This window comes from Pseudochaenichthys georgianus, chromosome 18 (genome assembly GCF_902827115.2).
Source record: "Pseudochaenichthys georgianus chromosome 18, fPseGeo1.2, whole genome shotgun sequence".
NCBI lineage: Eukaryota > Metazoa > Chordata > Actinopteri > Perciformes > Channichthyidae > Pseudochaenichthys > Pseudochaenichthys georgianus.
Genome location: NC_047520.1, coordinates 9,478,591 through 9,491,087, shown reverse-complemented (window position 1 = coordinate 9,491,087; position 12,497 = coordinate 9,478,591). Strand labels below are relative to the sequence as shown.

Genomic DNA, 12,497 nt, shown 5'->3' with positions numbered 1-12,497 from the left:
AGCACGTAGACCATTACCTGAACACAAATGAAAATATTTATTACAACATACAGAAATTACAGTAATGTTTTTCCCCAAATTGTACAGATTCACGTAACAAATCTTACAGTAAAGTCAAATTTAAGTGCAAAATGTTTGCTAGCGATAATATATGTACAAAACAGTTTAGCAAAATCCCTTGTTCTTCTACAGCAAACAGTAGCCACATTGGGGTCAAAACAAAAAAAAGCAGTAGTTTTTTTCCCCCGTTCCCTTATAACTATGGTACAGTAATAGTACAGCAGGAAGTACATGTGACACAAAGGTCTGATCCATAAAATGAATCAGTGGAAATGTCTGGACATCAGCAGTTTGATCTTCAGGAAAAGACGCGTTACTGGTCAAAAAGCACATTACAGAATGACAGCATGTTAAGACCAGCTTGTTCGAGACGTACACAGCTGCATAGATCAGTGTGTGTTGTGAGGGGGAATGTTGTGTGTGTCGCACGCTCTGGTCATGTGACAGGAGTGGCAGAGGAGATGAGAGTCCAGAGGGAAGCACTGCGAGCCGGGCTTATCAGAGAGCTGCTTACCACACTCCTGGGGGGGGGGGGGGGGGACGAAGATAAGGACAGGAATGCACACAGGAAGTGAGGTCAGACATCAAGGCATTTCATAACACAAGTCAGGATGGAAACGGGGACAAAATGTGCAACAAAGATCACTTACCTCGCAGTGGTAGCACTCAAAGTGATAATCCTTGTTCATAGACACGACCCTGAGGATCTCTTCACTGCCCTGAGACACAAAACAACACTTTCAATATGCAGTCATTTAACAAAGAAGTGCTAGATTGTGAAACACTCTAGTGTGGTTGCCTGAAACTAGTTCCTACTTTTTCATTGCGTGTAAAAGTTTGCTTAGAAAACGTTTGAAGTTGACAAACACCAACCGACTCGCACACAATGTTTACGGTTAAGTACAAAGATAAGAAAGCGCCTCCGGCCAACACTTGCAAGTTAGACACAGAAACACTTGTATTTACCTCGGTCGGTAAGATGGGTTGTAAACAGGCCGCGCACTTCGGGGCAAAAGTCCTGCAGAAACGACAGGAGAACGTTTATTTAGTGAAGACACCAGCAGCACAGTAACATCTTTGTTACACATTAAAGAGGTATTTTTCTGCTTCTCTTCCCTATAGTGTGTTACACAGGTTTGTGTGCATGTCAATGGTCCGAAACGCCTCCATTGGACTCCTTTGTTTACTTCCAGAACACCACCACTTAATACTCTCGATTCTATTGGCTAGCGCACCCACACATTGTACGTGATAGGCTAAAGGGAGGGACACCTCTAAGCGGATACAATCACAACAGAGCTAACCAATCAGAGCAGACTGGGCTCTGGTTTCAGACAGAGGGTGAAAAGAGGGGCTGCAGCACAGGCAGCATGAGAAGAATAAAGAGCTTTTTGAACATTAAAGCAAGGAGACACGTCCCAGTAGAGACACTACATACAATATGAACCTGAAAAAGAGCATAATAGTGCCCCTTTAATCAAAGTGTGAAAGCCTCACTTGTTGTAGTCTGCCACGCAGTAGATGTTGCTGTTGTGGTCCACAGTGAAGGGGACCCCATCCAGAGCCTTGGAGCACACCACACAGCGGAAACAGCCGGGGTGGTACGAGTTCCCCAGAGCCTGCAGGATCTGAGCAGGAGAACCCAGATGAAGTGTATTATTCAAATGTGTTATTACAAATCTAACTGGCTGACACTACATGCTAAATGTGTTTTTTCTTAGTTCATCGTCCAATTGATCTGACTCAGAATGTCCGATTGCTGCAGTCGATACATGCTAAAAGAATAAAGTTAATTGTTGTCTTTTTTTCCCATTTAGCTTTCGAGCCTGTAGCTTGTCCTCGAATGTAAACCCTACATTTAGGATGAATTGGCCTTTCTGTATTTTAATTGATACAACTCCTTTCCTTTTTACATTACATGTTACTTATTGGACGCTTTTATCCAAAGAGACTTACATACTCGACACTGTGGGCAATCCCCACAGGAGCAATTTGGGGTGAGGTGTCTCAGGGACACAACGACATGCTGACTGCAGCAGGGTTTGAACCTGGGACCCCCTGACCCAACACCAAGGCTCTATCCACTGCACCACACGCCTTTTTAGTTTTGTATCAGACCAGAAAATATAAAATGTGGTATGTGAAAGTATTATTTTCCTCATATATTTACATTTGAGCTATGAGTTTTGCACCATCTCGTTTTAGGCCTCAAATGTTTGCCGTTATAAAACTCAAATGTGGTTCAAATGATGCAGAAAACGATGGCTGGATCACACGCTCTCTCTGCAAGCTTTCTATTTATATTATGGGTCTTAAGCGGTTCAAATATGGTAAAAACCTTTAAGATAATCACTACAGAGCCATATTTTTGTGTTTATCCAAAAACCCAAGGCAAACATTCCTCTGAAGATCATCCGTGGGAACCCGAAGAGGGGCCAACACTGAATTTCTCAATCCTCCAGGGGGGGAAAGGCATTCTGGGAAACATGGGACGCAAGTGTCTAAAAGTTTCACAGGGCAGGGCACATTTTCTTTAAATCTAGCTTAAGTCTTCTTCGTGTAGCATGTTCACACACACACACACACACACACTGCTCACCTGTTCCAGAATGAGATGGCCACACACACTACACTTCTCCGCATTAGCCTGGAATCCCGAAAACTGTAATGACAACAAAGAGATTAGCGAGAAAAATCAATCCTCTGACTCAGAATATGGGACTGTGTGTGTGTGTGTGTGTGTGTGTGTGTGTGTGTGTGTGTGTGTGTGTGTGTGTGTGTGTGTGTGTGTGTGTGTGTGTGTGTGTGTGTGTGTGTGTGTGTGTGTGTGTGTGTGTGTGTGTGTGTGTGTGTGTGTGTGTGTGTGTGTGTGTGTGTGTGTGAGGGATGACAAAACACGCCTTGACCTCAACTCTTACCATGTAATCCTCTTTACAGTACACAGAGCCGCTGACATTGTAGAAGTCCTTGTTTCTCAGGGTGCGTCCTGCAGGACAGTTTGGAATAGGTGTCGGTGATGGAAATCAATTTAATCTTTGTTGTGTTTGTGGGCGCGGGGTAGTTGAGGGCGGGGGGGGTACTCACCACAGGACACACAGGTGAAGCAGCGTGTGTGATAGAGGCTATCCAGAGCCTGGCAGGCGTTATCCGCGCCGTACACGCCTTTCCCACACTTCACACAGGTTCCTGGCATCAAAAACAGGGGGGGGGGGGGGGACACAACAAACATTCATTTAGTCGGGGAGTAAATCGCTCAGCGGCTCCTAACACTTGGTTTACGACACATTCCTGGAGGATGTGTCTGAAACCCAACTCCACACAGAGTGTCAACACTTGTAAATCCTCTCGTTCGCACCACCTAGGGGATTTTCACACACTTAAAAGCCCTCTCCCCATGCCAGCCTGTTTGCTCATCCACTCCACGGTGTTCACGCTCTGTTATTAGAGGGAAACTCCACCGGATCTGACTCTGTGCCAGACTCTTTATTCTGGAGTTTGCATTGAAGACTTCCCTTTTAAATTGTGACTTTAAAACCCCCCAATTGGAGCCATTGCGGAGATGAAACGTGGTTGCTGCCTGATGTGAGGAGCCGAAACGACCTCGGGGGGAGAAGAAGAAGTCAATTACAAACGTGATCGCTTTTCCTTTAAATTGTTATCCAACGGCAGATAATTGTTTTTACCCCATTTACAGTCAATGAAACAGATGCTTCTTTTCCACAGTCTGACCTCATGTTTAAACACCAACACACCGTTCATCTCTTAGCCCAACACAACGTAAATAAGCTTTCTAGGTCGAAGTTAGACAAAGAAAACAACGTAAGGCTCTTACAGTGGACTAACTTCCCTGTGTTTCTCAGTTGAGCCTAAGTACATGTTCAGGGCACTAAATGAAAAGTGGAAAAGTGCTGCGGTGGTCCGAGCTGCAGCCTTTCCCTGTGATCTATTTAGAGATGTGCCTGCGCTTTCCCCCCCTTTCTTCTGTGGCTGAGGGAGTGCCACACAATTTGAGAATTCCTATACTTTTAGTCGGTCCTTTCTGATATTTAGGAACAGGCACAAGTCTCTGCCCAAGCCAAAAAGACGCAAAATCCCAGCTTTAAAAGTAATGTGTGAGCGGATTCATCAAGAAAACGTGAGGAATTGGTGACACAGGGACATAATGATAAAGATAATTGATCATTTTGAAAACTGACTCAAAAAGGCACCAGGCCACATATGTGTGTGTATTCTTTGCAACAGGTGGAACAAAATCATCAACAGAAACGATTTTCAACTTGTTTTCTAACGAAGAATCCCTGAAAAGCTTTATCGTTTCCAACTTTCTAGGTCTACATCTTTCGTTTTTTACTTTCCGTTTAGTGCAATTAAAGCCTCAAACTGCATTATAGGTGTGTGTGTGTGTGTGTGTGTGTGTGTGTGTGTGTGTGTGTGTGTGTGTGTGTGTGTGTGTGAGCGTCTGTCTTCACGGCTCACAGCCCCTGACTTCTTCCTAATGGCTGAGAGCAGTACAGTATTGCATGTCCCCTCCGGGCGCACATACCTGAGCAGAAAAACAGGCTGAAGCACACACCCCTGCACACGCCATGGTAGCATTACACACACATGACTCACACACACACACACACACACACACACACACACACACACACACACACACACACACACACTGCGTTACTGTGGCCTGAAGTCACTCAGGGAAAAACACACCCTGCCACAGAGAAACAATACACACACACACACACACACACACACACACACACACACACACACACACACACACACACACACACACACACTCACACACAGATGCTTAGCCCTAACCGTGTGTGACTCAGAGTAATGGTTGGAGCTGTGTTTAGATGGAACCATGTCATTTGTGTGTTGAGTGTAACGGCAGAATTCTGCACTGTTAATAGCCGTGTTGCTACGCTGCGTTAGCCCACGTGCAGCACACGGTTGAACCATCAGCTGGTCTGGGGCCACAGGTGTGAATCTAAATGAGTGAATCCATCTTTTTCCTTTCTTCTCTTCAGCCAATCACCTGCCTGGATCAGTTTCTGAAGTTTCTCCTTTATGTTTCGCGTGCTACAACCCTGCGTGTCCCTGCAGGTTCCCAGGTACCATACACTCTTTCAACTATTAATCTGTCCATCCATCCATACAAGCCTTTCATTTAGAGATCTGACACCAGGCGGCGAGGGGGACAATAACAACACACTGAGGGAGGATGCTATCTGATTGGACAATGTGTGTTCAATGCTTCTGATAACCTTCTAGTTTCTCCCTTTTCGAAGTGAACCCTGAATATTAAAAGAAAGCATCTCACCAAAGAACTCCTGCCGGCTCTCCACGCCCTCCCTCCCAGCTCCACCTGGCTCCTCCTGAGGTTTGAGGGGCCCCCCGGCTGAGCAGGGCCCCACCGTGGAGCTGGGTTTGGAAAGAGCCAGGCCCTCCATGAGCCCCCCGCCCGCCAGAGCGTTGTCTCTCAGCAGAAGTCTGGTGAGCTCTTCCTGGTACCGCGTCCCGGGCAGGTCTGAGTACCGGGCCCTGTCTCCCTCTTTGCCCCTCACCTCCGCCTGCTGCTCGACCCACCACTCGGGGCCCGCCTGGAAGCACGCCGCACCGGGACTCCCAACAGCCGGGGGGTAGGAGTGCCGGCTGTCGTACGCCCCCGGACGCATCCCCCCCTCCAGGTACTGGGTCCAGGCCTCCACAGGGGTCACCCCGGACCGTCCTGGACCTCCATACCCCGACGCAGGACCCCCGGGCTGCATGGAGGGGGACTGCTGCTGCGGGGGGAATCCTCCAGAGGCCGAGTAGCGAGAGTCGTAGCCAAGGCTGATGCCGCTGGTCCGGTTGCTGCTGCAGCGACTCCCCATTGGGCTCCCCCCCCCCCCGCCGCTGGCCGTGCTGGAGGCGAAGCTGGACCGGGGGCTGACCAGCAACGACTCCTGCAGGCTGAACGAAGAGCATGGGCTCAGGGTGGGTCCCGGAGGGTAGAAGAACCCCCCTCCCACACCTCCAGGAACATCAGAGGAGCGGTGCGGGGGGTTAGAGAGGGACGCAGGCCTCGGGTTCTCCCACAGTTCGCTGCCCGTGCTCAGGCGTTTGTAGAACAGAGCCTCCTGGAGAGAGAGGCGTTTGTGTCTCTCGGGCTCGGAGAGGTAGCCCGGTTCTGCCAGGCCGCCTCTGGGAGCCGAACCATAGCCCATGGAGGCAGGGTACGGCGGGGGGGCAGAGAGAAGCCGCTCCTCTCCCAGCCGCCGCCTGACCAGCTGCTGGAGCTCCAGGGAGTAGCGCCGCTGGTTGAGGGACGTCTTGGAGCCGTACGCCCCCAAGATGTCACACTCGGGGCCCAGGCCGGACTCCCTCCTCATGTGGAGGTCCACGCCTTCGCCCAGGTAGCAGGACGCTCTCTGCTGGGGGGAGCGACGCCTCAGTGGAGCCAGGGTGGAGGGGTGCTGCTCGCCATCTTGAGGTATGGAGGACGAAGTAGGCGGTGGGGAGAGGAGCTGAGAGGGAGGCATACCCATCCCTCCTCCTCCTCCTCCTCCCCCCCCTCCTCCTCCTCTCCCACTTGCAGGAACACATGCATCGCTTGTGGTTGCAGAGGCAAGCGAGAACTGGCCGGGTCTGGAGGGCGAGGCAGAGATGGGAGCCGGTGACAGACCGGGGCCACCCCCTCCAGAGCTGCCAGTGTTAGCGTTGCTGTTATTAGAGTTGTTGGCAGAGTCATGCTTTTTTTTTGAACTGTTGAATTTCACACTGCCCGAGTCTGTAAGCTTTAACTTCTCCAGTAACTTGCTGATCGGCCTGTCCATGATGGAGCCTTGTCGTTTTTTCACCTGTCTGGGCACAGTCGCTCTTTAAATTACAGATCAATGTGCTCAAATACAGTGTGGGGAGATAGACAACACAATTATGTTCAAGTAAATCTACAGTTTTCACTACGAAAAATGAAATGGCAGTCTCTTATTCTCACTTAGAAATAAAACAAACTGGCCTTTAAAAGAGGACCCTTATATACACAAACACAATAAATACAAAACAGATAAATAAGACTTTTAAGACATTTCAGGGTTTTACATGACTAACGCCATCTAGTTGGCCCTCATGTGGAAAACCCACAGGCACAGGTAAAATAATCCATTGGATTACTAGACAATTATTAATAGTTCAAGTCAATCCAGGCAGGAAATAGGAAAAACATACATCCAGGACACTTCGGTGTGACCTATGGTCGCGGAGGGCCTCCTTTGTGGACCCTCATGTGGCTCCACATCTGCATCTTCTCTTTTAGTCAAACTGTGGGAAATAACCTTCAGGAAAGTCGCTTTGATATCTCCAGTGCGGTGAGGGGGTGTCTCTGTTGAATTTTCTTTTCTTTTTTCAAACACAAAGCGCAGAGGTTCAGCGGGATGCACACTTCATGTGGCTCCAGTGTAGACAGGAAAAATAAATCCGTTTGTGCACAGAAAGTCCACTTCTGCCATTCATTTCAGGGCAAAGTGTGCTCGGTAAAAAAATGGTAAATACTATGTTTAACTTAAACTCAGGCAACAGGAAACACACATACGGCTCTCGCTATAAAGACCCCTCAGTCCGTCCGTCCATCCGGCTGCTTTTATCATTCCCGTTTTCAGAGCAGAAATCCCGTGGAAAGAGTAGCGGAGAAGTTTGCGGAGAGAGAAGGAAATGAAGGAAACCGGTTACAGTTACATCCCATAGTACCGGAGCTGGACTAAACGACTTGTTTGAGATAAATAAAATCCCTCCCCGTGTGCATTGCTCAGTCGACAACTTTGTTTCTTTCTTTCTTCCCCCTAAATAATTACTTACCTCCCCCTCTTTTTTTGCAAGAGTATCAAGCTGCCTACGGCGTATAGAGATAGTTCCGGTTACACATTTCAAAATAAACTCTTTACTTGCAACTGCTATATATTTTCGAGAACAAGAACATCTTTCTAATCGTATTACAGTTTTATTTATGATATTACATAACATATATTAATGCTGTGTATTATTGAGACACCATTTTATAGTATGTACCTCCCAAATGGTTATTTGAGCTCGCAGTTTGAAAGCGTCATTAAACGTTGCTTTTATTTTGAAGGTGGAATCACTGAACAAGCGTCCCTTGGCGTAGTATCGCGATGTTGAGCTTGACGCACCACTGCTCCTTTATCAGTCAGCGGCGGCTCGTTTCCCCCACAGCGCCGGAACACCTTTCAACCAGCCATGGCTGTTTCGTCATTCATACGCAAAACTCCCCCAGAGGATGTGCCCGCTCCACCAAGATTTAAAAAAACTCTCTTAAAAATAACATTTAAAAGAAAATATTATTGTGAATTGTGTAGATCATGTCAGGTTTTTCTGGAAAATCGTATGTTTTTTATTAGGCTACTTATTACATGCTTTGAAGGAATGTGTCGATTGGTCTCCTGGAAAATAATTCACAGAAAAGCACTCGTGTGTAAATCATTAATCATGTTATTATAATGGGCCACTGCCATATCCATAAACGTACATTCAAGAAAGTAAATTCAAGGAACCATGCCTTATTTTCTTAAACAATAAGTCTGTGGAAGTGTTTTACCTTTTTTCTATTACCTCTGTATTTTACTTAAGATTAAGATAGAAATATGAAAATCATATTATTTGATTACTCCAATACGTTAATTTGTCAATTATAGGTATTAGATTTTATGCAAATAACCTTTTTTACACAAAACATATGCAATCTTAATAAATATGTGCCAATTTTAAAGATGTGTCTACCCAACATCATATTAAAAGTTAAAAACTAGTTCCACGACAACCAGCTATAACATTAAAATGCTGTCTATACAAAAATAGTAATAACATTACTATAATATAATAAGTAAAACATATAACCCCATATTATCTTAGTTACTAAGCAGCATTTTACTTGTATAATGGGGTACTTTTTACATTGTGGTATTACTACTACTGTTTTAAACATTTTATATCATTGTTATTCTTCACTACATTTAAATCATTGAAAGACTTGCGTCGTTTAGGCAACGGCACTACTTTATTGTACCACCAGCCTGTGGAATGTGCGGAGGGGCACGGCTGAGTGAGGCGGCTGGTGAATTTTTTCGGCGTGTCTGAGTTCTCCAAGGAGGATTCAGGGTAAACATCCCGCTGCTATTACAGGACTGACCAGCATTACTCAGACCTGGTATCCGGCCGGTTTGTGGCAGTTAACGGACACACCAAAACACAACAAACCCTGATCAAGTAGCCTAGCTTGTGTTTGTCCTGGTGTGTTTAAATAGGCATACCGGCTTTTTTGTGTGCCCTGGAGCCCCTTTCCATGGAGCCTTTCACGGCCCTTGCGGTTGAGCGGAGTCCCTGCAGCAGACTCCTGCCTCACAGCCTGCGAGTGGGAACTTGCCTGAAAAGCTAACAGAGAAATTCTTCTGGGCTTAGCAGCGGAGCACTTCATACAAAAACAATACTTTGAAGAGCTGCGAAAAGCGGCAGGGCTCTGTCTGCATTTCTACTCCCCCAGTCATGTCTACAGCCCATAATGCTTCCATGAAGTCCTCTCCTTCATCTGTGTCAATCGTAGCCCATTAGAGTGCATGTGTGTAATTATTTCCTCAAAGGGCAGACATGCAAACACAACATTTAACATTAACACAACTATGATCTGTTTCATTATTTGAATCTGTCAAGATGAAAGTAATTACTTTTAAGTCTATCCGAATTCAAGACAATAAGACATTTGCTTACATTGGCCTTATGTTGTCCTATATAAAACAAGTTATTGAGAGAGGAGTCATTCTTGTTATATCACCCTTCTCTTTTTTCTTAATTCAAAAGTTGTAATTGTTTTAAAAACGAGTTTAAAGTAGTTTTCTTTAAGTTGAGAGACCCATTAGAAAAATAATTCTGTAAAAAATAAATGGGCTTTTCAATGTATTGTTTAGGACACTTTTGTTATGATTGAGCTTCACGTGTAAGCATTTTCTTAACAGAATAATGTAGTTTATCCAAAACCCCAATTAAAGGTTTTAAAGGTGGACATTTAAAATAAATATTAGTGGTAGTTCTTGACTTTTGGTGCGTCGTTAGCGCCCTCTGGTGGTCATCACAGGAGAGTGCACACAACATGGCGGCCCCCGTGAGGACATTGTGCAGTTCAGGTGAGACTAGACAGAGGTTATTCACTAAATAAGCTGTTTTAAGACCAATTAAAACTTTAAAGTTAAGCGTTGTTGCTGTAAATATATTTGTGTACTCGTCTATACCTGTAATACAGATTGTTTGTTTGATGAATCGCTGTAAATGCAGTAACGAGCATCGATGCTAATGGTGATGCTAACAGTTCTGTAATGCAAACTCTTTAAGTTGGCAGCATTTATTCCACACGATGTTAATGGCGTTTATGCGAATCCAGAGGTGACTTTAGAGGCTGTTTTGTTTGTGCACTTGTTCTTCAGTGCTGAGGCTCTCCAGCAGGCAGTTCAGCACAACATGTGGAGTCCAGGGTGGAGAGAAATGGAGGAAAGAGTAAGTGTACTGTTGACACTGATGCCGTGTTCCTTACTCATGTGTTGAAGCAGGGGTTGACAATATCATGATATAGTAGTTGCTCAACTAGCCATTTCTACACGAGATGTGGGCATGCATAGTCCTATTTAACATTTGTACTTTATGTGATGTTGTTGTATACTAAATCTGCATCAGAACATACCTTGTTCACAGCAGACATGTTGGTTTGTTATAGTAGGAACAGTACAAGTGTAATTGATTATATTCAAATGACTGTGATTCATTTAGATGAGCTCGTTACACGTTGCTGCTATTTATTTCTGATTGCTCGCTGTCATGACTTCCTTTCACAGTTATGTGAAAAAATACTATATTATTGTGTCCTTTTTTTCTGTGTTTTGTATTAGTCGTTCACATTTTTGTCCTCATTTTACGTTTTAATTTCTCTTACTGTGTTGAATGATTTCTAATTTCATAATGTTTCTTTGCTTGCAGAAATGGAATTTCTAAAAGTGGCACAGAATACGGCCCTCTGACCGATCTGCCTGATTGGTCGTTCGCAGGTATAGTTACATTTTAGTTTTTTGTTGTTGTTTTTTTTGCAACAGAGCTCACATAAGGAGGCAATTAAAAGTGATTCACCCTTTTTGTTTTTGTGTGGAATAATTAAATTGACTTGGCATTTGTTCGTATTCAATTTGGGATATTTAAAGGGGCCCTTTTTATGCTCATTTTCATATTTGTATTTTATGCCTCTACTGTGACATGTTGACATGCTTTCAATGTTCAAAAACACATTACAGGAAAGGAAAAAGCACATCAGGGCCCCTTTAAGCCAATGACGTGTGCATTAGTTAATTATAGAAATGCAACCATTTTGTGATCTACGTCTGGAACATTTTGCGTTGTGTTTTCTTGTTTGTTTATCTGGACAGACGGCAGACCAGCGCCTCTACTGAAGGGACAGCTGAGAAGGAAGCAGGAGAGGGAAGTTTTAGCAGTGAGTATCAACACATTTGTCTTTTCTGTAGCATAATATATCTATGTGGTGTGTGGCGCAGTGGGTTGTGTGTTGTAGTTTGGATCAGGGGGTCACAGGTTCAAACCCCACTGCAGTCAGCATGTCGTTGTGTCCCTGAGACACTTCACCCCAAATTGCTCCTGTGGGGATTGTCCACAGTGTTGAGTATGTAAGTCGCTTTGGATAAAAGCGTCTAACATGTAATGCAATGTAATATCCTATTTATCTACTTATCTTTCTGTGTCACCTACATGCCTTTTGCCTCTAACCTTGGTGTTTGTTTCTCACAGCGACGTATCGTGATGCTGAGCTCAGAGGTGGACAAAGGGATTGAGTCGTGGAATGATAAACGGGAAGAAGCCCAAAGACTGGAGGAGCACAAAAAGTCTCTATTACTGAAACCGAAAGGGATGATGTTAATAAAGAACAAATCGAATAGTTAAAATCACATTATCGGCTTGCCACGTCCTTATTCTTAATAATGTCAGTCTATTGAATATACTCAAGGACTTCCTCATGCTTTACAATTTGTGTTTTTCATGGATTTCTGCAATAAATGTTCTGATTTATACTTTAAATATTACTCTGATCTTTTTTTAAAGATGTCTTTCTTAGAGTTAATGTCCCTCAGCTTCCACTAGAATGCAGCATTTCTCCTTCCTCTATTCACTTTCCAGGCTCACGCGCCATTTTGTCTGGTGTTTGGATCAGAGGAGTTTTATTGGGCTGGTGGAGGAAGGGAGGAGCAGGGGGGGGACATAAAGTCACTCTGATTTAAGACCTTTCTGTATATGATTTAAAGAGAGAGGGGTTCACACCTTGGCTTGCAGTAGTAACTCAGTGTTATAACTCTAAATACATGACCAATGTGTGATTAATACCACCAAGT

At 44.8% G+C, this 12,497-nt stretch overlaps 2 protein-coding genes across 4 annotated transcripts; one reads left to right on the top strand and one right to left on the bottom strand.

Annotated features, from left to right (window-relative positions):
• Window position 1: 1 nt before the first annotated feature.
• On the bottom strand, window positions 2-7,892 carry ajuba (ajuba LIM protein). 3 transcript variants are annotated; one of them, XM_034105964.1, is made up of 9 exons: window positions 7,276-7,892; window positions 5,390-6,912; window positions 3,145-3,246; window positions 2,979-3,046; window positions 2,660-2,722; window positions 1,558-1,688; window positions 1,027-1,078; window positions 711-779; window positions 2-581 (listed from the first exon to the last, which is right to left on the bottom strand). In XM_034105964.1, the coding sequence occupies exons 2-9, from the start codon at window positions 6,882-6,884 to the stop codon at window positions 450-452; spliced, it is 2,112 nt and encodes a 703-aa protein (XP_033961855.1). In that variant the 5' UTR covers window positions 6,885-6,912; window positions 7,276-7,892; the 3' UTR covers window positions 2-449. The 3 variants fall into 3 exon arrangements, with proteins under 3 accessions (XP_033961855.1, XP_033961856.1, XP_033961854.1); XM_034105965.1 differs by having other exon boundaries at window positions 5,390-6,908; XM_034105963.1 differs by having other exon boundaries at window positions 5,390-7,892.
• A 2,276-nt stretch (window positions 7,893-10,168) lies between these two features.
• Window positions 10,169-12,186, top strand: mrpl52 (mitochondrial ribosomal protein L52). The gene is made up of 5 exons (XM_034106339.1): window positions 10,169-10,238; window positions 10,536-10,605; window positions 11,083-11,150; window positions 11,523-11,587; window positions 11,899-12,186. The coding sequence occupies exons 1-5, from the start codon at window positions 10,205-10,207 to the stop codon at window positions 12,049-12,051; spliced, it is 390 nt and encodes a 129-aa protein (XP_033962230.1). The 5' UTR covers window positions 10,169-10,204; the 3' UTR covers window positions 12,052-12,186.
• Window positions 12,187-12,497: the final 311 nt, after the last annotated feature.